This window comes from Patiria miniata, unplaced genomic scaffold (assembly GCF_015706575.1).
Source record: "Patiria miniata isolate m_02_andy unplaced genomic scaffold, ASM1570657v1 HiC_scaffold_9, whole genome shotgun sequence".
In the NCBI taxonomy this organism is placed as follows: Eukaryota; Metazoa; Echinodermata; class Asteroidea; order Valvatida; family Asterinidae; genus Patiria; species Patiria miniata.
Window position 1 is genome coordinate 11533729 of NW_024037076.1, and position 27876 is coordinate 11561604.

Below are 27876 nucleotides of genomic sequence, written 5' to 3' on the forward strand. Positions count from 1 at the left end.
TTATTTTAAGCGAGATACGACCTTTTGACATTCTAAAACTCGCATTTTGCGTTTATGCCATTTTAGGAGATACAACCTTGTTGCACTGATGCGACGACATGTATTGTACCATGGCTGTTTTCGTTGTAGCATGGAATGTAAAGACAAAGGTGAGGTTTGACATGGTTAACACTGCAGTACCTCAGCAAATCATGTCTCAATCATATGACTGCACGTCTAAAACCACAGAAATGATTCGCATAACAGTACTCCATTGACTCCTTGATCAGTTTCCTAACTCATGTCATTTTCTTCTTGGGAACAATTTTTGAGCGGGCACTGCATTGTAAATAAAAGAAAGTGACTTGACTAAGATTTTCACAAGTCTAACCTGCAATTATCTTGAGCTGCTTGAAGAACTTCACTCCAATTTCATCATAATCATAGGATTTGAGAACTATGGCAAAAAATGCTGCTATGGCAATGACCTTCACCGGTTGGATCACGACAACGCTTTGGATCAGGGAGATGATCATTGAGATCAGCCAGTCGATGGACTTCTGCTTGCCAAAGGTCAGGCCGTACAGAATGATCAAATAGGCAGCAAAGAGACTAGAGGATATGGCGAGGAACCAGGCAATGTAGACGCACCACCACGGGAGGTGTCCCAGTCCACTAAACAGTCTCTGCACTTCGTCTTTTGGCTCCGACGGGGTCTCCTCTGAGCCTGCCGACCCCGATTCTCTCTCCCTTTCCTCTTTCCAGCCATGCAGGGCCAGGGCCAGTTTAAACTTACGCAAGGCTTTCTTGCGGTCCTCCTCACTCCTGAAGAGGTTTGGTGGAGGATTGTGAAGCTGCTCGTACAGCAGGTTCAAGCGGGAGCTCAGGAAGTCCTGGTAGGATGTGTAGATGACCGAGTCGGAAGGGTTCAGATCAACAGAGGATTCCTCGTTTGGGGAGATCAGGATGTGGATGCTGCTGGAACTGCGAGAACTCTGGTTGGACTGAGAAGAGTGGGGCAGTATGCTTGATTCACTACCGGGAGAGGTTCTGTTTACATTGGCATTTCCGGAAGTTTCAGTCAGTTGCCTCATGTTAGTACAGAGTAAGGCTTGGTCACATTCGGGCAACAGGTCTGGCCTGAAATCTTGCTGAGCATGTTGGCTTGAACTATCCCTTTCTAAAGGTACATGTACCAGACTCTGCAAGTTGCCAGCTTCCAGCAACTTGTGACTGCCCGTGTTGTCGCCTTTGCAAGTACTCCTCAGATACACAAACTCTGCATACTTATCAACGTACTCCTCGTAGGCCTTGTCACTATTGAAAATGTCCCTCTCTGGTAAGGACTCCCGGCTGACAGACGTTTTAGTGTCTTCCCTCATGGCGCTTTGCGGTCTACTTGCTTCTTGAAGAGGAGAGTTTCTTGATGCCATATTTGGTGTGGAGGTTTGTGACTGGATACTTGAAGACCCAGAGGAAGTCCCTGTCGCGTTGCTTCCCACGGTTGAAAGAACTTCTCCTTGAGGTTCTAAGCTCTCTTTGCACTCCACATCCTGATCAGCTTGATCCTGTGGATCTTCCGACTCGCTGGCTGGCACAATCTCTATGTCATCCTCCTTGGGTCTGACCTCCCTGAAAATCTGGACAATGGCTAGATTGATAGGCAAAGCCAAGAGGCTGGCTTCAGTAGCAATCACAATGGTCTTGAGCGAGATGCTCATCACCCCAAAGTTGTACGTCTCATCTGGCTCCCCTTCCCCGACCTTGTAGAACATGATGTTCATCAGCATGGAGGACAGCAGGAGGGAGAAGCAGCAGGCGACGCGCTGAAGTCGGGTGAAGCTGCTACGGGGTGGCCGGGACAGCACAGAGAACCACAGGTGGTTGTCCTTCATGTCGCGAACGCTTCTAGTGAAGAACAGATGATGGAAATCCTTCAGGTCTTCGGTGTTTGCCACAGGAAACGTCTTGTCAATTTTGCCATCGCCAAGATCGATGGCAATCCATGTGTGGCACAGGAAATACCACCAACGATCTTTTTCCAGATCATGAACTAGGATGCGGCTAAGGTACCTAAATCAAAAACAAAAATAAAGACACACAGGGCCCAAGACTTCCAAAACTCTGTTACCAGTTGGGTATAACTTTCCATGGATTAGCCCATGATAAGAAAAGTAAAAAAATACCAGAATAAAATATTAACTAGCAGACTTGTAATGTTTCTGCATTGTTTTACGTCTTACCACTCAGGGCCGCTACCTCCGTTGTCGTGCCATAGCCTGATGGATCGGAGTATTCCCAACGATTCCTTTGTCGTCAGAAGGAAGGAATCAATGCCACCTCTCTGCATTACCTTGTGATGACCGTTCGCAGACAAGACGTGGGGCTCACTGTTTCCCACTATGCCCTCAAGAGTCAGGGTGACGACTGCTGTCGTGCCGGCTCCTCTGCGCATGCCGGTGAAGACGGTGACGTGGTAACGGTAGGTGTCATCTGGACTGTTGTCATCCAGGATGATAAGTCGAGCCTGTGCCCAAGCAAGACATCCATTAAAGCTACAGTCCATCATTTGTAATTTGTGCATTTTGTTTGTTTGAAGCAACAAAAGAGTTCAAAATCTAATGAAGGATACTGAGCAACTAACCTGGTGAAGTTTCAGCTAAGCTTCAGCTGTACATTCCGAGAAAAACAGCATTCTAAGATCTCAATTTCAAATCAAAAGTTACTGAATCATGTTTTGAATTGTTTTGAATTGCAGCTATACGCGGCGTCGCGCACTGATCCGACGAATTATACCAACCGCGCGCGCGTGTGCGTCGTTCCAATACTTGTGCGCGCTGCGCTGAATAACAAAACGAACTACTAATTTAAATTTTCCTACGGTGCTTCTTAAGAATCACCGTTGGAAATGCCTTCTTTCGTTGATTACTTCAAAATAACAGCTTCCCAGAAAGAATAATTTCACAGAGAGTTTAGTCCCCTTACTATCTTTCAACCAAGTTTGTTTTTCAACAGTAATTACGCCAAATACTTTTCGGATGGCTGCAAATGATGGACTATAGCTTTAAGGATGTACACCTTCATAGCAGTGTCTTGGCTAATTTCATTTACAAATGGTTAGTTTTCAATTGTAACACTGACTAAACTCCTCGCACAAGCCAGCTTTTTCCAGAGAACTGATTCTTGAAAATATCAAATGACACACAGTATGATATTTCGTAGCTGAATGTGTGCAAATCCGTACTGTATGTGTATGAGATTAAAGAAACCAAAACTTAACGTTTATTTCATTTGGCATCTTGAACACTTACGGCATAGTTACAATAAGGGAATAACTATGTGTGTTTGGGAGGTATTAAAAACTCTGTTTAAGACCGGTTGGAGTCTGGATGGGTAATTATCAGCACTCCAGACTCCAACTGGTCTTAGAGTGTTTCACACCGACCAAGCACATATTTATTCCCATTCATAAGTACCTTTTCGGTCCAAAAAACAAATCTTTTCGATCTAAAAATCAAAACAAGTCAAAAACTAGACATTGCCAACCATTTTGTTCAACAATTTACTTCATGTTTTATAAACACCCCTTTGACTATAATATGGAATGTCCCAAAGGAGATTGGCGTGCACGATGCGGTACTGCACGATGTCGCGCAAAACACAGCTGGGCTGGTGTAGTGTGAATTTCAGACTATGAAATACTGATTCACTGGTAGTATTGCGCATGCCTACGTGAGAAATGTGAACGTTCAACCAATGAAACGTTCAAAGGCACCGGATTTTCATGGGAGTCCAAATTTCATGTGACACTGGAAAAGTGTTTCAGACCAGCCAGCCATGTCTTTATCATCCGTTTAAAGGGGAACTAGGTCCTGAAATCCCTGAAAATTTCATGTTTTGGATTGTTTACTTATCCTATCTCAAACATGTGGTTGGAAGGAAACCAACCTAATGTCTTACCGTTCCTGAGAAAAGAATAAAAAAAACGCTTGTTTACATCGGACACGATGGAGTACGAATACGTTTTTCGTGTCGTTCTCATACAGTGTACAATATACACGTCGTGTGTCTCGGGAACAGCGGTGACCAATCACCAATGCAAAAAAAATTGTGGTTTCAACGTCCGCAAAAGGCATCACAACTAGCATTCCAAACGGCTCGAATTATGGGGTCGCAAAAGTGGACCCCGAAATTCGTTTTCGCACGCATAATACAGGAATAACACAAAAACGCCCAGTTTTTAAAGGATAGTTGTGTGGATGTTTCTATCCTAGTTTTAAATGTTCTTTCCGGTTAACATAATCTCGTTCAAAGCGCATTTTGTAGCCCAATTGGGCTGTTCCAGGACCAAGTGTCCCTTTAAGACCGGCCACGTGACAGGCTCTAGACCAATAGGAATGGGTAAACTGTCTGAGGTATTTATGAATAAATAATAAACCCACCTTTTCTCTTTCTAGTCGATCTCTCCGGTGTGCCCACACCGCACACAGCACAAACAGGACAAACACAACGGCAACTGTTATTAAGGTGATGGGATTCTCAGGAATAGTTGCAAACAGGGAAAAGTCTGTCAGGTCAACTGCATTCGGGAGGACCAGGATACTGGCAGCAAAGGACGTGAGATGGTTGCAGAGACAGTGGGTCTGGGCTGCAGTTGTGAAAGGTCCAACCTTGACGAAAGGTAATGAATGTACTGTTAAGTATAATAGAAGAAACATAATATTTCAATGTTGCCACTTCCACACTGTTAAATGTTATAATGTCATGTAAACTTAATTTTAAAAAAATACAATGCATTATGTAATTAAGTATTTCTAGTATTTTGTATTTTTCTGCATTTCTGGTTTTTTTTTTTGTAATGCGCAGAAGAGTATATCCATATAGGTTTTGCGCAATATAAATGTCCTTTATTATTATTATAACGTACATAGATCAATACTAAAACAAATTTACGACAACATTTAGGTATAAGGTGAAGCGAAGTGCTTTTGTACCCTAAGCTATCGACAGACAAGTGGACATGACCAAAAAAAACAGACAGTGACAAAGGACAAAATGAACAACAGTCAGACACACAAACATGACAAAGACACAACCTAGAAAAACAGTAACTGGTATGAGACGAGAGCATACATCAAGATTCATAACTAATTATTCACATAAGAGTGGAGTAGAAGAGATATAAGGTTTTTAACAAAGACAGAGAAGGAGGGTGCTGATTTTAAGAAGTCATCTAGATTATTCCAGTATGATGTATGGGCTCCGGGCAAGAACAAATGAGAGTGCTTTTTGACCATGTTGACCATTTTTGAGAACCCAGTGGACGGGACGTGACGCACCACATGTGCATACTGGTTTGCATGCGTATGGCACAAAGTTGACAAGACTGATTTTATTCTGAATGTGCACAAAGCCATAACATCTTCGCATTGAACTTTGACAATCGTTTTAAAAGTCTCTACCAGTGGTCTCCCCCAACTCTCCCTTCCTTACCGTTGAGAGGGTACTTGCGCATGGACCCCATTAAGTTTGTTGTCCTAGCAAATTGGTGAATATGGCTATTTTGCCAACTAGCTCAATGTGACATTGGCAGCTAGCTTAGTTGGTGCATTGGCGATTACAAAACTGACACAAACGGTTATTGTGCATTAAATCGGAGGTTTTGTGGATTAATTGTGCACCATTCAACCCTTTCTTTACCACTGGCAACTTATGTTGACAAGAACCCCCCCCCCCCTGCTGCTTACCATAGTTACCATATGCGACTGTAGTCAACAAGGAAACCACATACAGAACACCCTCAACACAGATTTATTCACTGCATTTCAAACAAGCTAGCATGTTAGTTTAGTATGGTTTGCCGCCCATACATCAACCATATACTAGCTGCAAGAGTGTTTTCGGATCATGATGATGTAGTTTATTCATAGTGTTAATTATATACAATTTAAGCAAGTAGTTTGTTTTACAACAAAGGACACATTTGTGTGCCATTTAGAAGTTTACAAATGACCAGATATGTTCGGAATGCATTGAGATGAAGAGGATGGATCCATCTTTGAGAACCTTTGAGTTGGAGTAAGAGAAATAGTTTGTTAAAAAAAACTTTCTAATTCGCTATTTCCCAGGCTTACAGCATCGATAATGTTGTTAGCATCGTGACTTTGGGCAGGATTCCTGGCTGAAGAGCATATACAGGTTTATGGCTTCTGACTAGTCCCCCAATTGAACAAAGATATTGACAAAATAGGGAATCGTCAACGTAGGGCTGGATAGCTCAGTTGGTAGAATACCAGAACTGGTATCCGGAGGTCGAAGGTTCAAACCCCCACAAGTCAATTTCTTTGTTCAACTTTTAAAAACTTTCTCACCTGGCAGCCGTCACCTAGCCACTCTTCCCTTGCTTCATCCCAGTACAGACACTGTGTGCTGAAAGCATACACAAGAATGTGCTGTGCAAGATCAATAACATCCCCTCCAACCAAAGTCAAGAAATACCCCCCAGCTTCAGGAAGGTTCTCACTTGGAATGACCCAAAGGTATGGGTCAAAGGTCATGTTTGTGTTATTCAGTGAGAAATGCGAGTCTGTCACATTCTGCGGCATAGTCACTGAAGCATTGCATTGTGAGCTGGTGTCGTTAGTTGCCAGTTCAAGTTGAAGGCATAAACTCAGACGGGGTATTTCTGTCAGCTCCGATGATTGGTTCAGTTGGACCCTGACAATGACTGCTGCATCCTGATTGGTCAAATTGAATGCATAGATTGTTTGATTGCCTTGCTGATTGGTCAGCGGTTGGAGGAGGACTGGCTTGGCAGTGTCGCCATTGGTCACTATTATTTCCACGTCTTGTGGCAGTCTCTGGACGGCGATATCTGATTGGTCGCTGCCGTGTCCCAGTCTCAGGCTAGTCACATGACTTGTCACCATGCTGCTACTCTCAGTCCAAGTAAAGGGATTTTGTTGAAAGTGGTGAATCTACGGGAGAAAATGAAAACACCTTGACAAGTTGCGTGAGATTATATATGTTATTGAACATTGAAAGTGAAAACGATAGGTTAGTTCTGTGGTCCCTACACATATCCTTGCATGTTCAGCACAAGCAGTGCAAATGTTATATCCAAACTGAGACCCCTGTACCATATGATTGTATTAGTTTGCATTCACATAGGATTGCACTTCAGAGAGGGCAGGTATGCACTATAGTTTTGTGAAATATCGGTCAGAAATTGGTCTGGCACATCATGAACCATTTCGGAAAGCTCCTAAGACTAGACCTTTACAAGACCAGCACCCGATTTCATCAAACTCTTCGTAACTTACGATGCATCGCAGCGCTGCGACGCGTCGTATCTCTACGATGCGTCGCAGCTGCGACGCGTCCTGCGATCCATTTCACTAAACACGTCGTAAGTGCAACACGTCGTAAGTGCATTTATAGCACAACTCGGTGACTGTTTTATGTCTTTAGTCGGCGTACAGTAAATAGTCGTCTGATATTCAACAAAGAGTCGTCGGATCTCAGCTCGAAATTTGTTAAAACGTAAAACAAAATGGCGGTCGTGCGATGCAATTTTGAAGGAAAACAAGCTCTCAGTGGACTGTGTAGCTACTTTGAAATTTCATAATGTAATGTAATGTAATGTAATCTCGTAAATGTAATGTTTATGGCATAAAACTGGCTTAGAAATGACTCTTCGTATTTTGCAACGACCACTAGACACGTCGTAACTTGCGACGTGTTTTAAGCCGTTGTCAAGGAACTTACGACGTGTTCAACACATCGCAACTTTCGTGAAATGGAAGATACGACGCGTCGCGAGTTGCGACGTGTTACAAGTCGTAACTCGAGTTGCGACGCGTCGCAGCGCTTCGTGAAATCGGGTGCAGGCCGTATAAACAAAGGTAGCTATTACTCGAGGGATGTTCTTTGTCATTTTGTTGAACCGTCTTTGGTTAAAATCGATCATCACAATCAGCAATCAACATATGATGTGGAGCACTGTGGTCCATTGGTAACAGTGTTCAACTTGCGTACCACAGTACGTGGGTTCGAACCCTGACGGGGAACCCTGGTGGTTGTGTTCTTGGATCAGACACTTGCCTCACTCCACCCAGTAGTATAAATGGGTACCTGTGAAGGTAGAGACCAGGATGCACTGATCTCGAGCTGCTGCATAAACTGGTCTCATGGCCTGATGAACGGGGTGATAATTGTGAAGTCCTTTGAGACCTTTGGTATAAAGCGCTATATAAGCACGATATTATTATTAAAGGGAATGGAGGATTAGCATGTTATAGCAAATATTGTTAAACTGACTTGTTTCACATTTTGGGCTTGTTTATGCTGGAAAAAAACCCAAGAAAACCAGTCATTTTCTTGTAGGCTGGTTCCCTGACCCCACTTTAGATGACACGGAGAAACGTAAAGACTTTGGGGAATTGTTAGGTCAAAGAATCACTCAAGCAGGTTTGTACCCCTTCACATGTGTGTAATCTATTGCAAAGAAAATGCGGAATAACTAAATATGAAATTTTTAGAAAAAAGCCAGTTTTTTTCCAACGCTAGTCGGCCGACCAGCGTTGGAAAAATACAGTTTTTCTTGAAAATGTCAGCACACCAGGAGCCATGATTTAACAGGATACTTTAGACTGTCAATCCCTAGCAATTCAGTAAGGTATTACGTGATAATTTGATCATTTCGTTTTTTTGATGTTTGCTAATGTTGTATCTTCCCTTTAACATGTTTTGTACTGGAAAAAAGGTACATGCTTCCTGTAAGTAAGATGTTTAAAATGCGTTTCATGATATTTCATTCAAAGTTTACACATCACACCTGTGTATCAATGACTTCATCATATGAGGATGCTCGGTGCTGGTCGATAGCTGTGCTTAACCCAGCTGGCAATCTGAAGACCACGTCTGAGTTCTCCGTCTGCAGCACCAGTCCGTCAAGATTCCTCTTCTCCTGCCTCTGCAGGATGACTGACAGCGAGTCGGTCTGTAGGACGGTGGGCTGCTCCCCGGGCACCTTGTTGAGAAGGATGGCTGTCTGGACGTCATCCAGCGCGTGCAGGGAGACCAGGGTAACATTACGAGTCTAAGGAAGAGTGAGAAAGAGAATACTTGGCAGTGTATGGATGGAAAAGTACAGAGTGCTGTGTGGCAGACTGGTGACAGCCAGTGAGGGAAATGTGCCTTCTGAATTTGCACTAATATAAACCTAAGGCATCTTCATATGAGAGATACGTTCCTGACCCTGGGCACACAGTGGCAATGGTTGTCAATGTTCTTCATTTTAACTGTTCAACATGTACTTGTAAACTGAGTCTATGGGCTCAATGCGCAAGTACCCACTCAACTGTAAGAAAGGGAGAGTTTGGGGATGACCACAGGGAGGGGCATCAACACACTGTCAACGACGCCTGACGCTCATGCGAAGACACTCTGGCAATGTGCACATTGTAAAATAAGTTGTGTGCGCTTCATGTTACGTGCGTGCAAACTGGTACGCGCATGCAGTGTGTTCCGTCCACTGGGCTCTCGAAAGTGGTAAAAAAAAAACACCCTCGCTTTTTCTCGCATGGCGCCCATATGCAGGCAGATTGGCTCAGAGGTTTTTGAGGCTGTTGGTGAAAGCTAGCTGTGAGCCTTTCACAAGCAATGTGGCTGATAACCTGTGTTGGTAAGGTTCATATTTTGGGCGAGGCTAATCTGTGTGCTTTGGGAATTGGATCCTGGTGGTTCAGCAGATTTGTAGTCAACTTCAGCTCAAGCCACCAGTTAAGTCACTTATGCCAGCTCAAGCTTAAGTCACAACTCAGGTCAAGTGAAATCACTTTCTAACAAATAAAAATTAGTCTGTAACTTCTTTGATATAAAAATATAAGGTCAATTCATTATAGGTTTTCAGAAATAATAAATGATACTGCTGTAGGTGGTGAAGCTTTACCTGTTCAGCCTTCTCGTTATCTAATAGCAGCTGAACGTCTGAGCCATTTTCAGTTTGTCTGAAGTTGGCAGAAGTCATGATGTTGGACAATCCCGATACCATGAACCTGATGAGACAAAAAGGGACACTCACAGATAGAGCATTTTAAAAAGTATGTCATACAGCGAGAGTTGATAGATAGATTCATGTTACCAGGATCATGCTGTTTACTCACCTGCATAACTGTTAAGTCTCTGGGTGAGCAGTATGCAGTATAGCACAATTGTACCACTCTTAAGCACAGACTAAATCCACTTTTCACTGCTAGATGACCACAATACACAATCAAATTTGGCTCTTATGTTCAAATCTACATGTTAGAGAACTCATCAAGAAGGCTGCATTATTTTCACCAGTCTTTATAACTTTTGCAAGATACATGTATCTACATTTTTGGACACTATCTCAATTTTTCCCCTGAAATTACAGATTGATCAAACACTTTCAATCTCAGGCTGTGCTCCGTGGTCATATATTTGTTGATGTGGCTGGCTGCCATAGGCGTCTTTACTTGCCAGCGGCTCGACTACGTTGTAGCCGTGCCCTTCGCAATTCAGCTTCTCAGCTGCGAGTAAGGATGATTAGCCTCCCAAATTATACGTGTAATGGTACCGTTAAGGAGACACGTTATCGTAATTTATTCGCAAGATGAGACACCGGTCATTAGGGAGACATTTTCATGTCTCCCTTAGGTCACAGCCCCGGGCAAAATTTTACTGCCGCAATTAGATTATATTTGTTGCTCGTGGTCTAGTAAGTAAACATACCGAAATTCATGGGAAAAGGACAAGGGAATATTGGGTTGGGGCACATTTAAGTTTGAAAAGTTTTGTGCACAAGTCAATGGGGATGTCTCCCAAATGTTTGGACATTTGGGAGACATGCCCAGACTTGTGCACAAATAAATATTATTATTATTATTATTGATGAACGCTCTGCATGCATACAGATTTGCAAGGACACAGCTACATGTACAGGGGTAGCTTACATCGCTGCCCCTTCAACTGCCTCTCCGCCCACTCCCGTATCAGCCTGCTCCTTCAGCCGGGAACCCATGCTCAAGAAGGCAGAAGCAGTAGACACCTGTAAGACAAGATGCCATCCAGCCGTGTGTGTTAAAAATACGCTTTTGTAACGTGTTGGGAAATTGTTGAGAACTGACGGGTGTTTGTTCCTGTGACGAAGTTGTCACACACCATAAACTGCCTAATTAACCTATCGCGGTAGAATCACGTCAACGCAGCTTGTGAAATATTGTCCAATTTATGGACACGGAATGCACAAAATTTTAGACAAACAAAACTTAATGTACAAACTTCCACAGGGTTGTCTAAGGGGTGTGGCTAACTCGCAAACGGCAAATAGGTCAATTGCTATATAGATTAAATGCATTCACAAATATGAAGGTAATAGAACGAAAGACGACATGAAACCTTTTGGAAACAAAAATGTTGGGTTACTAAGAAGGATCTACATGTATTTAAGTAGAGAGTAAGCGGGTCCTCAATGTAACTACAGCTGCAATCCTCCAACAGCCCTTAATTTCAAGCAACAATCAAAAGGTTACTGAACAGACATGTCTATGTCAATATTTATCAAGCTGCACTGACCAGTCAGCACATTTCAATGAGAAGAATATGGTACCTGCGCATGAGGAGATATCTCCTCCACTTCACTGGTAACCCGAGAGATGGCAGATGAGGTGAGTTGTATGGATTCCAAGCTATTCACTTCCACATTACTCAGCATGTCAAGAAGTGACTCCCTAGCCTGGAAGAAAAACCCAAATTGAAAAGTGATGTACAGAGCGTTGGGGTAAGCAAAAACATATAGTGACAGTGTTTTAATATTGGCTTCTAGCAGGATCTCAGTTATTGCACTGTGTGCTAAGTGTGCCTACTCACAATATTACCCAGGTCTTAGATACATTATTTTGATACTCCGATGTAGTTGAGTCCATCACAAGTCCCTGTAAGTCCCTCCAAGTCCATCACTAGTCCTCCAGTCCCAATGCAAATCTCAAGCTCATCAAATGAAACTGAGACAAAGGCATTCCTTTCATATTGTTTACCCAGTGTTGCTTGTGACTGGTGACCGGAGTTGTGATTTACTTGTGACTGGACTTGTGGTGGACTTGTAATGGACTCATCAACTACATCCCTGGATTTACATGCACAGTGAAACGCCGCTATAACGAACATCGCGGGATCCACAGAAATTGTTTGTAACAGCGATCATTCAGTATAGCGATTTTAAAGCTATAGTCCATCATTTGCAGCCATCCGAAAAGTAACTGGCGTAATTATTGTTGAAAAACATACTTGGTTGAAAGATAGTAAGGGAACTAAACTCCCTGTGAAATTATTCTTTCTGGGAAGCTGTCATTTTGAAGTAATCAACGAAAGAAGGCATTTCCAACGGTGATTCTTAAAAAGCACCGTAGGAAAATTTAAATTAGTAGTTCGTTTTGTTATTCAGCGCAGCGCGCACAAGTATTGGAACGACGCACACGCGCGCGCGGTTGTTGTAATTCGTCGGATCAGTGCGTGACGTCGCGTATAGCTGCAATTCAAAACAATTCAAAACATGATTCAGTAACTTTTGATTTGAAATTGAGATCTTAGAATGCTGTTTTTCTCGGAATGTACGGCTGAAGCTTAGCTGAAACTTCATCAGGTTAGTTGCTCAGTATCCTTCATTGGATTTTGAACACTTTTGTTGCTTCAAACGAACAAAAGGCACTAATTACAAATGATGGACTATAGCTTTAAGCTGCCAGTGCTCACTTTTCAATAAATATAGCGCCCTTCAGAACTTCACCATGCACGACCTTGTAGTTACTGAAAGACGACTTTGAACACGTGCCGACTATTGAATTATGTAATTACACAGTTTTTTTTAGCTTAGTACCTACAGCAATGGGTGGCATTTCCCTTCTATTCCATGGGGAAATAATAGCCACTTGTCGCTCTTCTGTTGACATTTTTCACCTACAATGTTCGGTACGTTTTATACAAAAAAATAGGTAGCCAAGGACTATGTTCGGTATAGCAATGTTCAACTGTATCTTTATTTTGAATTTGATGGATGATTCACCTGCACTCTTTTCTGTTTCTTCTGTTCTAGTTCTACTTGGTGTTGCTCCCCGTCAGTCTGTTCATCTTCCCCCTCGTCCTCATGCTGACTGTCCCTCTCGGACTCCTGATTCAACATGGAGCTGACACTAGTGATGACCTGTGTAGCTGTCTGGATGTTGCCTTCTCCCAACAGCTGGTTCAGTTGGGAGTCCTCGTCCGAGGTCAGTTGCAGGGCTAGTGCCTCTACGTCGCTGCTTTCAGCCTCCTGTACCTGTCGAAGCAGAGAGATTACTTTATGTTCTCATGTGGACTCCATAGACTCTGAAGTCCTGGAACCTCCAGTCCGTGTGCTCAGAGTCGAGTCCGAGTCCTGCATTGTCGAGTCCTAGTCCTGAGTCATTTAGCTGGAGTCCCAGTCCAAGTCACGATTCGTGAAAGTTTGTTTCACGAATGAAAGTTTGTTCGTGAAAGTTTGTTTGTTGTAATTGTATGCTTCTACTCCTTTTAACTGCTATTTAACCATTTTTTAATTCCTGTAAAGTGTAAACGTGGTTATATCAGCGACTCTTTTATGGCTGCCTACCTCGTGTTTTTATTTGAATAAACCAGAATAATAAAAAAAAAGTTGAGTCCAAGTCCAAGTCATGATCAAGTCACTAAAAAAAATCTAAGAAAAAACTGACACAAAATCTCATCGGTGGACGGGTAGAGTAAAGAAAACAATCCTACAAGGATGCATGAAGAGAACGGTGTAGTGTTTTTGCAAAGGTTGCGCAACTTCAAAAGACGACACACAGTACGGTCTAATATAAAATCCTTTGGTTTCAATTAAATACGTATTTTTGGGACTCGAGTCAGAATCAAGTCCAAGTCACGAGTCAAGATGGATGCATTGTGTGTGTGCACTGGTTTGCATGCATGATATGGCCTCGGGTAATGGAAAATATGACCAACTGAACTGCACCACTCCTCAATTTCTGGATACCTTACAAGCATCTGTAGTACCAAGTTAAATCCTAATTAAAGGGAATATACATCATTTGCTTTTGCTGTAATTTTCAGAAATGGATGGAATTGGGGGGTTGGTAATATAAAGCAAATATTGTCACACTGACTTTTTTGAAGTTTTGGGTTCGAAAATGCTATAAAAACCAAGAAAAACAATAATTTTCCTGTAGTCTGGTTCCCTGACTCCGTTTAAGAAGAAACAGAGCAGTTTATATAAATTGGGGAATTGTAAGGTCAGTGAACCAGTCTAGCTAGCTTGTACCCGTTTATAGGTGTGTAATCGATTGCAAACAAATGCGATGGTCAATTGGGGCAAGTATTTGAAAAAAAGCCAGTTGTTTCCAACGCTGATCGGCCGATCAGCGTTGGAAATTGAAACAAAAATACCACTTTTCTTGAAAATGACAGTATACCAGGTGCCATGATTTTACAGGATGCTTTACACTCTCATTCACTAACAGTCCAGCAAGGTATTTCAAAATAATTTGGTAGTTTTATTTTTTGATGTTTGCAAATGTTGTATTTTCCCATTAAAGGAACATTCCAACGGGGAACATCGCCTGTTCCGACTGGGAACATGTGTTGATCCCACTGGGGAACAGCCCGGGAATGCCAGCTGTTCCCGTTTAGGAACCTTGGTCTATGCGCGTGCATGCTTATCCGGGAATGGCATGTTCCAGTTGGGAACACACTGAGAACACAGTGCCTTCCCGATGGGAACACAGTGTTCCTTTAATAAAGGAACGTTCCGGGAACGTTCCGACTTTTGAGATGTTCCCCTATGTCAAGGGTGAAGTGTACTCACTTTTGCAGATAACCAAGTGTAGACACTTGCACCTAGGGAATCCGTCACTTTAATCTTGATGTCCACCTTGTAGTCTTGGCTGGGTCGGCCGAGAGGGAGGAAGGTTGATGGAATGTTAGGGTCTACTCCATAGAACAGTAGAGTACCTGAATGAAGGGAAATGGAGCAATGAGAAGATAGCAAATTCGGCTTCCAGTTTTAATAGGATAACACTGCACTGTAAGGCTCCAAAAATCAAAACGGCTTAAAGACATAGTCCATCATTTGTAATTGGTGCATTTTGTTCATTTGAACCAACAAAAGTTTTCAAAATTTAATGAAGGATACTGAACAACTAACCTGATGAAGTTTCAGCTCAGCTTCAGCTGTATATTTTGAGAAAAACAGCATTCTAGGATCTCAATTTCAAATCAAAAGTTGCTAAATCATGTTTTGAATTGTTTTGAATTTTAGCTTTACGTGATATCGCGCACTGATCCGACGAATTATAGCAACCGTGCGCGCCTGTGCGTCCTGCCAATGCTTGCACGTGCTGCACCAAATATCAAAACGAACTACTAATTCTTAAGACGCACCGTTGGAAAGGCCTTCTTTCGTTGATTTCTTCAAAATGAGAGCTTGCCAGAAAGAATAATTTCACAGGGAGTTTAGTTCCCTTACTATCTTTCAACCAGTATGTTTTTCAACAATAATTATGCCAGTTACTTTTTTGGATAGCTGCAAGTGATGGACTCTGGCTTTAAGACGGTTGAAATAGTTGACAGTTTGGAGAAGCACCAAGTAAATCTGAATCTAAATAATCATAACTGTCACTTCCATTTTTGCAGAAACCAACCTTCCACCGACGCATCAAGCGAGCTGACCCCAACAGACCTCTCCGCTCCCGTTACAGTGTGCGCCTCGTACGTCAACGGGGTGTGGATGTCCTCGAAGTGCTCACAGATGATGGAGAAGCGTGTTGTCAGGACAACCCCCTCTGTTGGCGTGATGGAGCAGTTGCCCACCGTCGGTGGGGTGTTTGTTGTGAACGTGTACTCTGCAAAGCTGATAGACCCACTCCTGCTCTGCACTGTATAATAAGAAATGTAAGTAAATGTTAAGTAAATGTAAGTAAATGTAAAGGGAAAATACAACATTTGCAAACATCAAAAAATAAAACTACCAAATCATTTTAAAATACCTTGCTGGACTGTTAGTGAATGACAGTGTAAAGCATCCTGTAAAATCATGGCACCTGCTATACTGTCGTTTTCAAGAAAAGTGGTATTTTTGTATCAATTTCCAACGCTGATCGGCCGATCAGCGTTGGAAAAAAACTGGCTTTTTTTTTCAAATACTGGCCCCAGTTGACCATCGCACTTGTTTGCAATCGATTACACACCTATGAACGGGTACAAGCCAGCTAGACTGGTTCCCTGACCTTACAATTCCCCAATGTATGTAAACTGCCTTGTTTCTTCTTAAATGGAGTCAGGGAACCAGACTACAGGAAAATGATTGTTTTTCTTGGTTTTTATAGCATTTTTGAACCCAGAACCTCAAAAAAGTCGGCGTAACTATATCTGCTATATATTTCAAACACCCCAATTCCATCCATTTCTGAAAATTACAGCAAAAGCAAATGATGTATATTCCCTTTAAGTCACATGTTAGGATTTCAGCGTTCATTCCAGTCAATACATCAATGCAAAATATAATTATCTTAAAGAAAAAGTGATCCCCGTTTGCTATTTCCCAGGTTTGCAGCATTTGTTGCTAGCATCGAGACTTCGGGCTTGATCCCCGGCTACATGGCATATACAGGTTTGTGGCTTTAAACTAGCAACCCTTGAACAAAGACATTGATTAAATGAGGAACCACCAACAAAGGGCTGGAAAGCTCAGTTGGTAGAGCACCAGAACAGCAATCCAGAGGTCGCAGGTTCAAACCCCGCTCCAGTCAATTTCTTTGTTCAACTTAAAAATTAAGGTAAAATCAAGATTTTTTTTTGTCGGATCACTTTGATGCTACTGTGGTTGATCGCAGCATAGTTAGGATTGATCCTGGTATTTTCTCATTACTTCTTGAGACTTCCCTTAAAAGCAACCATACACCACTTTTCACCAGGTAGTGTAAAAGGGGTCCATTTTGCAGGGGGGGGGGCACTTTATAGGGGGAACTTATTTTCTGGAGGGGAAAACTCATTTTCTGAAGGGGGAGACACTGCGTTTTTAACCATTAAAAACTCATTGACGCCTTCCCCAATTTCTGAGTGGCATCACAAGGCCACCCCCATGCCACCCTTCAGTTATACCACGGGTTCACCATTTCAGAGTCCAAGTTATCTCACTTTGTAGGTGTATGGTGTACATCTCATTGCTAGATCCAGCAAAAACCCCAGCATTGATGGCAAGGTAAGAGCCGTGCTGTCCAGTTGTGGTGTCCCTGGCCCAGTCTAAGGTCTGCACCGCTGTAGTCTGGTTACTTGATCTCAGCGTCCATTCAAAGTAAGGTTGTGCGGAAGCCGTGCAGTCAGGGCACAGTCCAGCCAGGACCAGTCGGGCCGATGGGTTGAGCTGGGATCCACAGTTCATCAGGCACCTGCTCATCATGAAGGCATAGTGGGTGAGTGAAAACCATAGAGCTATATTAAATTACTAGAGCGCTAACTTGTCATTCTGCGTGCGGAGACGCTTTGAAGCCGTCCTGGGCGCAGACATTTTGAATTCATGTGCGTGTTTGTAGAACATAATGAAATTAGATGGATTGAATTTTGAAAGTGTATTCTACATGCAACGCGCAAGTAGGACATACGCAAACAACTTAAGCGTTTCATTGACGGATCAAAAAAGCATCTGCATCGAATACGCGCACGCGTTGCGCTGTTTGTGTAGAGCAAAATAACACGCTCATTTGCTGATCGTGCGTTTCGGTTTTGGGCGTATAGGCTTCGATAACGCACCGGTATGGAATACAAACGCAGATATGCAAATAGCCGTACAAAAGCCGTACAAAATTTCTAGGTCTCCATAGGTTTGTGCACAAACATGGATGCACCCAGCAGGCATTACTTTGTACACGAAGTTCGCGCTCTAGTAATTTAATATAGCTCTATGGTGAAAACAGAGTTGAGTTTACACTGAGGTTAATTTTAATACAGCGCTGACTTATAATTTTGTCTCTGATTCAATGGGTAGATATGGAGTAAACTTGCACATGTGAACCACAGTTACCGTTGTGCACAAACTCCCTTTGGGATAAATTACAATACAAGTAAATGTGCACTTGAAAGGAGGTCGTGGGTTCGAGTCCCACCCGAATGATTTTTTCCAACTTTCACTCTGGAGGTAACACACTGAGTATACAGTGTCTATACGTCGGTGAAGGGCAAAACCTAATCTTGATTTACATCACCCCGACGCAAATTCATCTCATAAATAGTTTAATTGCGGCACCGGCTGCTACATGTACATCAGATTCGAACCAGCCAACGGATTCCGCAAGCTCGGTGGTCGAGTGGTAAGACGTCTGCACTAGAAAGCAGGAGGTCATGGGTTCGAGTCCCACCCGAGTGATTTTTTCCAACTTTTACTAAGGAAGTAACACTCTGAGTATACAGTGTTTATACATCGGTGAAGGGCAAAACCTTATATTGATTTATACAAGTAAATGTGTTCAACAAGGATTCTATGGGGCTGGTCTGCCCACTGTCTGTTGGCCATTTACGTCATTACATTGGGGTGTTAGCACGGCAATAATATTATGCACCAGCAATGACAAGGGCCACTCACTACAGGATCCTCACTGAGTAAGAACGGTTGGATCTATTTTGCACTATGGATTCCGTGAAAGAACAGCAGATGGCATTATTGTGACCACTTTTGACAGCCCCATACCAGTGAGAGGGACATATTGCTGCACTACTGGTTTGCGTGTGTTTGGCGCACAGTACATACGCACAACTAATTTTATTCTGAATCTGCACAAAGCATCAGGCATAAGCATCTGGCACTGTCGGCCGTGCATTCAAAAGTTCCTCCCGGTGGTCTAATCCTTAGGGCCCGTTCTTAGGACGCCGTGCTACTGCCACGCCAAACTTAATTGAACTAAGTGCGGTAATAGCTCGTCTATAACATGTCAGTTGCTCTAAACGTCAAACTGAATAGTTAAACCTTAATGCATCTGGAGTAGTGGGCCTGGTTAAAGCATCTCAATGAACTCTCAGCGTGATAAAAACTTTCTCGCCAATTTCACGCCCCTTGGTGCGGACGCTAGGGAGGATATTGTGAGCATGCACTTTCCAAAAATCAGAGATGCCACAGGGTCTGCTTGAAAAAAAACGGAACGGCTGCTTGGAAAAAACGGAACTTTTTTTGTGTGTGAAAAAGCCACTTTGTGTCTTTTATCTTGTAGCCAAGCCAAGTTCTGTTTATTTTTTAATTTTGCTTCTATGGCCTTTAAAGCTGTCGGTTCGTTCAATCACTTTGACTTTTTCCATATTCCTAATATTTATTCTGCCTACCCGAATTTCCAACGTAATATTCGACACGAAACATGCACGATTCCACAACACTGCTGTCGGTGTACATGATCCTGGCACTACGCGATGCGCTCAACGAAAACATGGTTGGTACCCGCATTTTTTGTATTCACATATATCACTGCGATCGGAAACCACCGATAGCTGAAATGATAGACTTGATTTCCAGGCTGATGAATGCTACGTGTGCTTATAGCACACAACACGCCCGCACGCAGTGAAGCACGCGCGAGGCGCCGTTGTATACTGCGTGCAAGTACGTTGGCATCTTGTATCGCATGCAGGCTCGGCAACAACATACACAAAGACTGTTTTTAAGACTACTTTAACGAACAACGTTGTGCCATGCGCACGCCTAATGTACTAAATCGAGGTAAAAATCAACGCATTTCCACAGTTTTTCTTCTCTTTTTCTGGTTAATTTGACGGCCGGAAAAAATGGAATTTTGTGAGATTTTTTTTAAAATCCGGAATTCCGCATTCCGAATTCATGAATGTGCATTTCAATTTACCTGATATAAATGGTATTTGGATGTCCAGGGAGGATGGTAATTGTCTGCTCAGCGTATGCATTCCTGCGACCAGTCTTTGACAATTTCAGAAGGATGACATAATTTTGGCTGCCTTCCAGTGTCTGTGCTGGAATGATCACCGAGTGATTACTGGTCTCTGACAGAAGGAATCCTCTCCCAAAACAGCCACCTGAAATCATGGTTTTAGCATAATTGAAATAGTGATGAGCAATATTTTTGTTAAAGTAAGCTTTAGTAAGTTAAAGAACATTCAGATGTTTTCAATCTAAATGTCCTTTGTGTCAACTTGCTATGAGAAAAATCTACACAAGAAGTTTGGCAACATAAACGGCAGTACTTCAGCGATATGATGCACATTATTCTGTAAAAAACAAAAAATCTGAAATACAGGGTTCGACCTCAACTTGTTTTTTTTCACTAGCCAGCCGGGCTACTGAAACAGACTCTTAACTAGCCCACAGGCATTTTCACTAGCCCGCATGTTTTCCTTTTAAAAGGTGTCTTATAAACAACAAGGTGCATAAATCTAAAATGTGTATCCTGAGGCAATCTTGTCAGTGGTTTTAATAAACAGATCTAATAATTTAAGCCTAAACAGTTAATAAAATTAGACACAAATTGATACAGGTTTGCTTTTTGAATTTAATTAATTGTTTCTTCCTGTCCTTTCATCTTTGCCGTAGCCCAATCATTTTTGACTCGGCAGCCGGGCTACTTAGGGAATAGTTTGACTAGCCCACCACTGTTATGACAAGTATTTGGCTAGCTGGCTACCGCTCAAGTCAAACCCTGGAATAGGACTTCACTTCAACTACCTCCTCTTTATAATGATGTGCAACTTCATCTAAAGGATCTTAAGTCACATGTTGGGCATATCTCATAATTGTTAAGTTGTCATCACATACTTAAAGGGAATATACAACATTTGCAAACATCGAAAAATAAAATTACCAAGATTTTATGAAATACCTTACTAGGAAGTTGGTAAATGACAGTCTAAAGCATCCTGTAAAATTATGGCACCTGGTGTTTCAAGAAAATTGAATTTTCAAGAAAATTGAATTTTTGTATACATTTCCAACAGTGGTCGGCCGACCACCGTTGGAAAAACCTAACTATTTTTCAACTACTGCTCTAACTTCACCATTTTTTTCAGTCCAAATTTTGTTTGCTATTGGTTACATGTTCATGAACGGGTGCAGGCCAGCTAGACTGGTTCCCATACCTTACGAATTTCCGGCATGTATAAATTGATCCATTTTATCTTTAGTGGAGTCAGGGAACCAGACTACTCCACCATTTGCGTTTTTCTTGGTTTTCCAGCATTTTCGAACACAAAACTTCAAACATATCAGTGGAACAATATTTGATCTATCATAGTAACCCCTCAAATAGTTCATTTCTGAGAATTACAGCAAAAACCAATGATGTACATTCCCTTTAAAAATACCGGTCACGTTTTAAAATTGTTGTAAATACACAACTTTGCATCAAATTCTAAATATAACACCCCAGCATCACAGCATTAAAGTATTACACCAATATCACCAGCTGCACTTCCGGATAGAAAACAAATCTTATGACTAGATTCTAAGATGCTAACCTGTTGATGGTAGGTATTGATGAGAAATTAGTGTCATGTTCTCAGGGAAGGACTCGTTGGATTGGCGACAGTACCATGCGTGACTGAAGCCCTGCATCGCAGTGCCTGGTGCCTGGTCTGGATCATAGGAGTCTGAGGCATCCAGTGTGATATTGGAATACCAGCCTGGTGGAAAACAACATCAATTTATTATCAAACTGCATGTTGGAATGCCTGCCTGGCAATAAGCACTTTCACGGTGATATGCGTCATCTTGATCACCGGGCAAAAAGAACACGCGTTGCTAGACACGGGCGCATATTAGAATGAACGCATGATAACTTGGAAGTGCAAAAGTTTGCGATTGACGATGCGTACACGGCAACGTGTGTAAATTTTCCCCGTAAGCAAGATGGCGCATATTACCGTGAAAGTGCTTATTATAGCCGGTACTAGACTGCTTGAACATCAATAGAAAAGAAGGTAATTTTGCGGATCTGAAGCTCATCATCACCAAGCATGCCTGTGCCCAAGCCTCTGTTTTTAGCTGTTCAGGTTCCAAGTTAGCTGTGAAGAATTTGCCATTCAGCTTGGATATCCAGCTGACTTCGAGATCTGCTGACGCTGCTTTGCTTGTTGTCCCTCACACTCACAACTCTTGGGGCGATCGATCCTTTTTACACACAGTGTATCTATGGAGCAAACTGCCTCTCGGTATTCGTAATCTGTCAGCGGTTTCTCAATTTAAAGTTACCCTGAAGACTTACTTGTTCCAGAATACTCTCAATATTTTTGTTTAGCTATACATGTATTTCATTGTTTTTGATTTTCTGATTTGTTCTTACTGTATTGCGCCATGAGCATCATTAACGGCGGATACCGGCGCATTATAAATTGCCGTTATTATTATTATTATTATTATTTAATTAATTGTCCAATATTTAAGGCTGTTCCCAATTTAGTCTTGTAGTCCAACCTGTCTAATTTTGGTTGTCTTTTTTTTTATGTAAGCTGACAAGCTTTCCAGTTTAACTTTCCAGCTTACCATTGGTTGCTGAGTATGTGACAAAGTCTGGTCATGCATTAGGAAAACGTATTTTTGGGATCGTGTGCTCAAATAGCTTATTAAAAATAGATTTGGGGTCCAAAGAAGGTACCGGTAGGAAACTTTATTCCATTCTATTTACAAAAATGTATAATGTAGTACATAGGTTTACCTTCATCTGGGTATAATAAGTTGGAGCTTGGATTTTCATTAATAACCAGGAAAAAAAACTGTTGACATCAACTCACCAACTGCCAGTGCTGAACCTCCTCCGATCCTAGCCACAAGGTCAGCCGGGGTAACCTCGATGTAACTATGGGCAACGTTCTCCACACTGGCTGCATCCGCATCCTTCATCACCAAGGTAACGGTGAGTTGAAAGATGTACATGCCGTAGCCCAGGATGAACCCCGGAATGTACATATCGGCAGCCTGTGTGTTGACGCTTGGCGGAAGGCTAACCTCATTGGATGGGCTGGGGACCGTGAATAAACTGTCGACTGTGCATACCTTCCACTGGTAGTGAGCCCTCTTAGCCTGCTGGCAGTTTATCTCAACGTCTGCACCGAAGATGAATGCTTTACTTCGGCTGTATTTCTTTGCCAGGTAGTAGCTACTACCACCATCTTTAACGTGAATGACTGGTATCCTGCAAATATGGGCAGCATCCTGTACAAACACATAGGTGATAGCGATCCATTCCATCGCAGCGTTTAAGCCGGTAACCCTTGGGGCGTAGACTCCGACGTCTTCGTAAGTGTGGTTCATAACTGTGACGTAGGACTTTGCCGGGTCCGTCGGCAGGGCGAGATTCTTTGGCACAAATCGCATCATGTCGGTGTCACGCTGGGGTTCAGTCACCGGCTCCGAATACCCGTCCCCGAAGCTGATGCTGAACGACGAGTTGGAGCCAAGTTTTTCCGCAAGCACTAGAAATGTGACTGGTTCACCTTCAGTTTTGGGACTGTTGCTGATCAGGTAAAGACTCACAATGGCATCAAGTACCATCACCGATGCCTCGACTGTTGTAAAGGTAGAGTAGACGTTTCCTGCAGTCGCTTGTACCGTGAAAGTGCCGTTGGAGGGAAACTTGTAGAACAGGGATCTACTAGTAGTGTTGATGTGGTTCTCGTAGCTTGCCCCAGCGTTTGTCCAGGTGACGTACTGTACAGTGCCAGTTCCTTGTAGCTGAAATGAATATTCATTTTCTGTCACCAGGGGATGGATGAACGGTGGTTCCTGCCAAAACCAATCCGTCTCGCTACTTGGAAAGTAGATTCCACCTATATCAGGGAAGACAACAGAAGTCTGTCATCAACCATTGGAGATTCACACAAAACAAACACTGTCATAATGGTCCAATAGTAAGACATTGAAGGCAATACTAACTTTTAATGAACAAACCAACAGACTAACTAGCCATTTTGATACAAATGTTTCAAATTACTCACCAGTCTCTTTCCATTCACTCATACTCAAACCATACCTAACCCATTCCAATGATACATCATTTGGACACATAGGGTAATTACTCAACAAGCTGGCAATGTACATATGGGGTTTGTTTCGAATACATAAACTGCTTTTAGTTTCATTGTGCCTTCGATATGTGACTCCATTGGTATATCACACCATAAGATGTAATGTTGTAAAGATGAATCTGTATCAAATAAATACGCTTTACAACCATTTGCCTTACTCTAACCCCTTCCAAAGGATGCTGGTGCCTGCTTAGCTTGAGGTGCCTACTTCTTGTCTGCTTTTGTCTGTTGACTGAATTTGACTAGTCACAGTGCTTATATAGGAAATATGATCTGACTGTTGGTGACTAGCCTGTGTAAAAGGCACGGCAGGGGAAGAGGATTGATTTTTTTGACTGTCTGTGACTGTTCAAACAGCAGGAGGGGTAAAACATATGTAAGCCCTAAGATTGAAATTGGTTTTAACTTTATACAGGTTCGATTTAGAAATTCTTCAGTAGACATAGATAAATAGACACTGTGAAAAAAAATGGACATAGCAAGTGAGGATGTCTCCATTGACCAACTTACTGTGATGGGAGAGACGTATTTTCAGGTGTGTGATTGGCTGCAGTACTGCCACACTGATGTCATCCAAGATAGAGCTAAGGTCATTGTAGACATGCAGTTTAGCATGGTAGATGCCTGCTGTGGTGTAGGTGTGGGGGGTGGTGAGGACTGGACTCACGGGTGTGATCCCGACCACTGAGGAATTATCTGAACAGATGAACATAAACAGAGAAATATAGACGAACAAAGATTCATGGTAACAGTATGAAACCCAAGTAAGTTCAGAATACACCATTTAAGCTGAAGAAACCTGTTTAATATGGAATAAAGTTACTTGAATAAAAGGACAAATCACACGTTTGCGTAAAGGCAAGTACATGTCAGTGCAGTAGCGGATCTGGGAGGGGGGGTACGGGGGTTGCAACCCCGTTGAATAATGTAATGAAACTAGTAAACTTGGGCCACAAAAAATAATTGGACTGCTAAAGTCCCTCAAATTATTCTCCAAGTGTCTTAGAATGCAGGAGAAAGCATCGTAGATTTCAACATTCTCTGAAAAAGGGCATGGGGAGGGGGCATGCCCCCAGACCCCCTAGCAGAGCATGCATTTCGAACACCTTCACTCAAAACCCTCCCCCCCCCCCTTTCATATCAACCCCCAGTTTCCTGAAAGCTAGGTCATCCCCCGTATTGTTCACTAGACTGCTGGCCTTTTTGCACAATTGGCAATGAACAAATTCATCCTGTATTTTTTTCTCTCTCTGCAAAATATCCCATTAATTCCATAGAATAAGCTTCATAAGACTTCCTGAATATGCTTCTTAAAAAAATCTTTCTCATAAAATGATATTAACTTGCACTACTTTAAGCATCAAGTCCAGATCTGTTTCAGAATGCTCACCAATTGTACCATCTCCAAACTCCATTGAGTACCTCATACTAGTAGGAATGGGTCTATCCAAAAACTCCACAGAGAAGTCAACCCTGTCCTCCACTGCGAAGTTAATGGGAGCATTTGATGCCAGTACTATGGACGTAACAGGATACTGGGAGGCAATGTCGGTGCAGGCTTCCTCGGAAGTGAAGTTATTGTAGACCCTGGCACAGATTTGGAACTCGCCAACTGTGGATCGAGGATGATTGCAATCACTGTATGTTCGAAAACTACTACAACCCATGCTATTTTGCTGGAGTACCTACAGTTTATTACCTCCGCTAAGGAGGTTATGTTTTCGTCCGATTTGGTTAGTTTGTTGGTTGGTTTGTCTGTTAAGATAACTCAAAAAGTTATGGACGGATTTACATGAAAACATTTTTTAGGGGTGGTCCTTGGTACAAGTACAAATCGATTAGTTTTGGAAGTGATCCGGATCTGGGTCTGGATCCAGGATTTCTTTTAAGGATTCGTCACCATTTATGCGAGTATTTCTTTCAGGTATACTGACAATATGGCAGGGAATTGTTTAGCCTTGGCAGAGGTTTGCGCTCTCTGACTGCTTTCTTGTATTTGGCTTTGCAGTTAACTGGCATGACTGCAAAGTGCTTTTCAAAAACTTGTTAGAAGATCAGTTTTGACTCGAGCTAACAACCTCCTGCTTACTAATATGGAAGCCTTACTACTCAGCCACCAAGCTAGCCAGGACGGACTTGCCCATCAAAATCCAATAACTCGGCCATAGAGTGACGAAAGAAACTCAGTACATGCATAGAGCAACTCTTCCTAAACATACCCAAGAAATTTCATGACTATAGGTCAAAGGGTTTTGGAATTATGGCTAATTAATTATTCATATGTACGAATGGCAATTCTGCTCTGTGTACACAACGTATATGTGAAAGTTCAGTTTTCACGGCGCATAGCGCCGGAAAAATTTTCGCTACGCAGCAACCCGTGGTCCCATTTTTATGTTTTTGGTATCAAAAGATGCGCAAAGCTTGAGGCTAAAAAGTCATAACAGCTCGGGTCGTGAAAAAAATTTTTTTAGAGGCTATCGCAAAAAATGTTGAGGGGGGGGGCGGATTACGCCCACCCCCCCTCCCCGCCCCTTTTAGGGTTAAAGTTATGTACTTTGGTAGGCATATCAAAACAACATTTAAAAATGTAATACATTGTAGTAATTTCTCCCAGAAAATTGTTGTGCTTCATGTGTTACAAGGCACTGCTAGAATGAATAACAGACAAGTGAAGTTTGATGTTTCTCAACTCACTCTCTGATAAGGATGTTGTTATCTGATCAGCATCTTGAGGTAATCTCCCTTGCCTCGCCGCCAACATCTGCCAGACCATGGATGAGCCGTTCCTGATGCTCCATTCAATCATTGCAGGGAACCCTGACTCGGCCTTCACCGTCAGCACAACATCTTCCCCAGGGACCGCAAGTGAATGACTAGACACCAGACTGACTCCTGAGATAGGGCTCATCAACGTGAAGGCGCTCTGGCATCGTAGGTCGACGCGGTCATTTCTGACGCGTAGCGTCAGATTGTGACTACCAAGCGGGATCAGTTGTTGCAGCTGGCTTGTTATGATCAGACTCTCTTGCACCACGTGGGTCGGATTGCTAGGGGTTGGTGCAGTGGCTTCATACACCTTCACATCATCTATGAGTAAGCTGTAGACTAACCCGACCGTATACTCGTGCCGGTAGTGGACAACAATGTTACTCCCTTCCTGGTAGATTTCTTGCGGGACTGCATCGGTGTCTGTGATGACACACTCTAGCCAGTCAATATCATTGATAACGGTCACTGTGGTGCTTTGATAAATCAAGCCACGTGACGTGAGACATGATGTCAAGACCTAGAATGCAAAAATCACAATTCAACTTTAAAATATTCAAATTGAAACTCCAAATTCAAATTTCAGAATTTTAAAAGAATGTAGATCAGTGTATTTTGAATCTTGACCAAACAGATCAGCTGTATGACTCTTCAGTGCTTCAAATTCTATCCTACTTGTGTTTTTATGAAACTATTTTGGATATTTAAATTAATATTTTGTTAGTGTACGGGTGGGGGAAAAAAATGACCAAGTCAGTTTCACCAAGTGGTTCTATTTGACAATTTGAAATAAAAAAGCTGAAACTTCTCTTGCCCGGATGCCTCTGGCCATACACTATCACAACGTACAACAGAGCTTGTGATAGTGTACGGCCAGAGGCATTCGGGCTAAAACTTCTCTCACTGACCCATGACTTCCCTACCCCAGGTTTAAAAATACTGCTAATATTGATACCTTCCTGACCATGGGCAAAGCTATTGACAAACTAAGTGACTGGCATAACAGGGTCGGCTTGATAGCTCATT

The 27876-nt window shown here is 42.5% G+C and overlaps 1 protein-coding gene across 1 annotated transcript in view; it reads right to left on the bottom strand.

Moving 5' to 3' along the window:
• Positions 1-27876, bottom strand: part of LOC119720054 (polycystic kidney disease protein 1-like 2) — a 34705-nt gene that overhangs the window by 4672 nt on the left and 2157 nt on the right. Inside the window, exons 3-20 of the mRNA XM_038189573.1 lie at positions 26779-27370; positions 25472-25693; positions 24592-24777; positions 22789-23823; positions 21517-21681; positions 19893-20082; positions 17191-17441; positions 15696-15929; positions 14861-15006; positions 13067-13318; positions 11615-11740; positions 10959-11053; positions 9932-10037; positions 8816-9079; positions 6351-6956; positions 4422-4649; positions 2223-2506; positions 371-2052 (exon numbers count right to left, since the gene is read on the bottom strand). Of these exons, the coding sequence (XP_038045501.1) occupies positions 371-2052; positions 2223-2506; positions 4422-4649; positions 6351-6956; positions 8816-9079; positions 9932-10037; positions 10959-11053; positions 11615-11740; positions 13067-13318; positions 14861-15006; positions 15696-15929; positions 17191-17441; positions 19893-20082; positions 21517-21681; positions 22789-23823; positions 24592-24777; positions 25472-25693; positions 26779-27370 (6664 nt within the window). The remainder of the gene's footprint in view (positions 1-370; positions 2053-2222; positions 2507-4421; positions 4650-6350; positions 6957-8815; positions 9080-9931; positions 10038-10958; positions 11054-11614; positions 11741-13066; positions 13319-14860; positions 15007-15695; positions 15930-17190; positions 17442-19892; positions 20083-21516; positions 21682-22788; positions 23824-24591; positions 24778-25471; positions 25694-26778; positions 27371-27876) is intronic.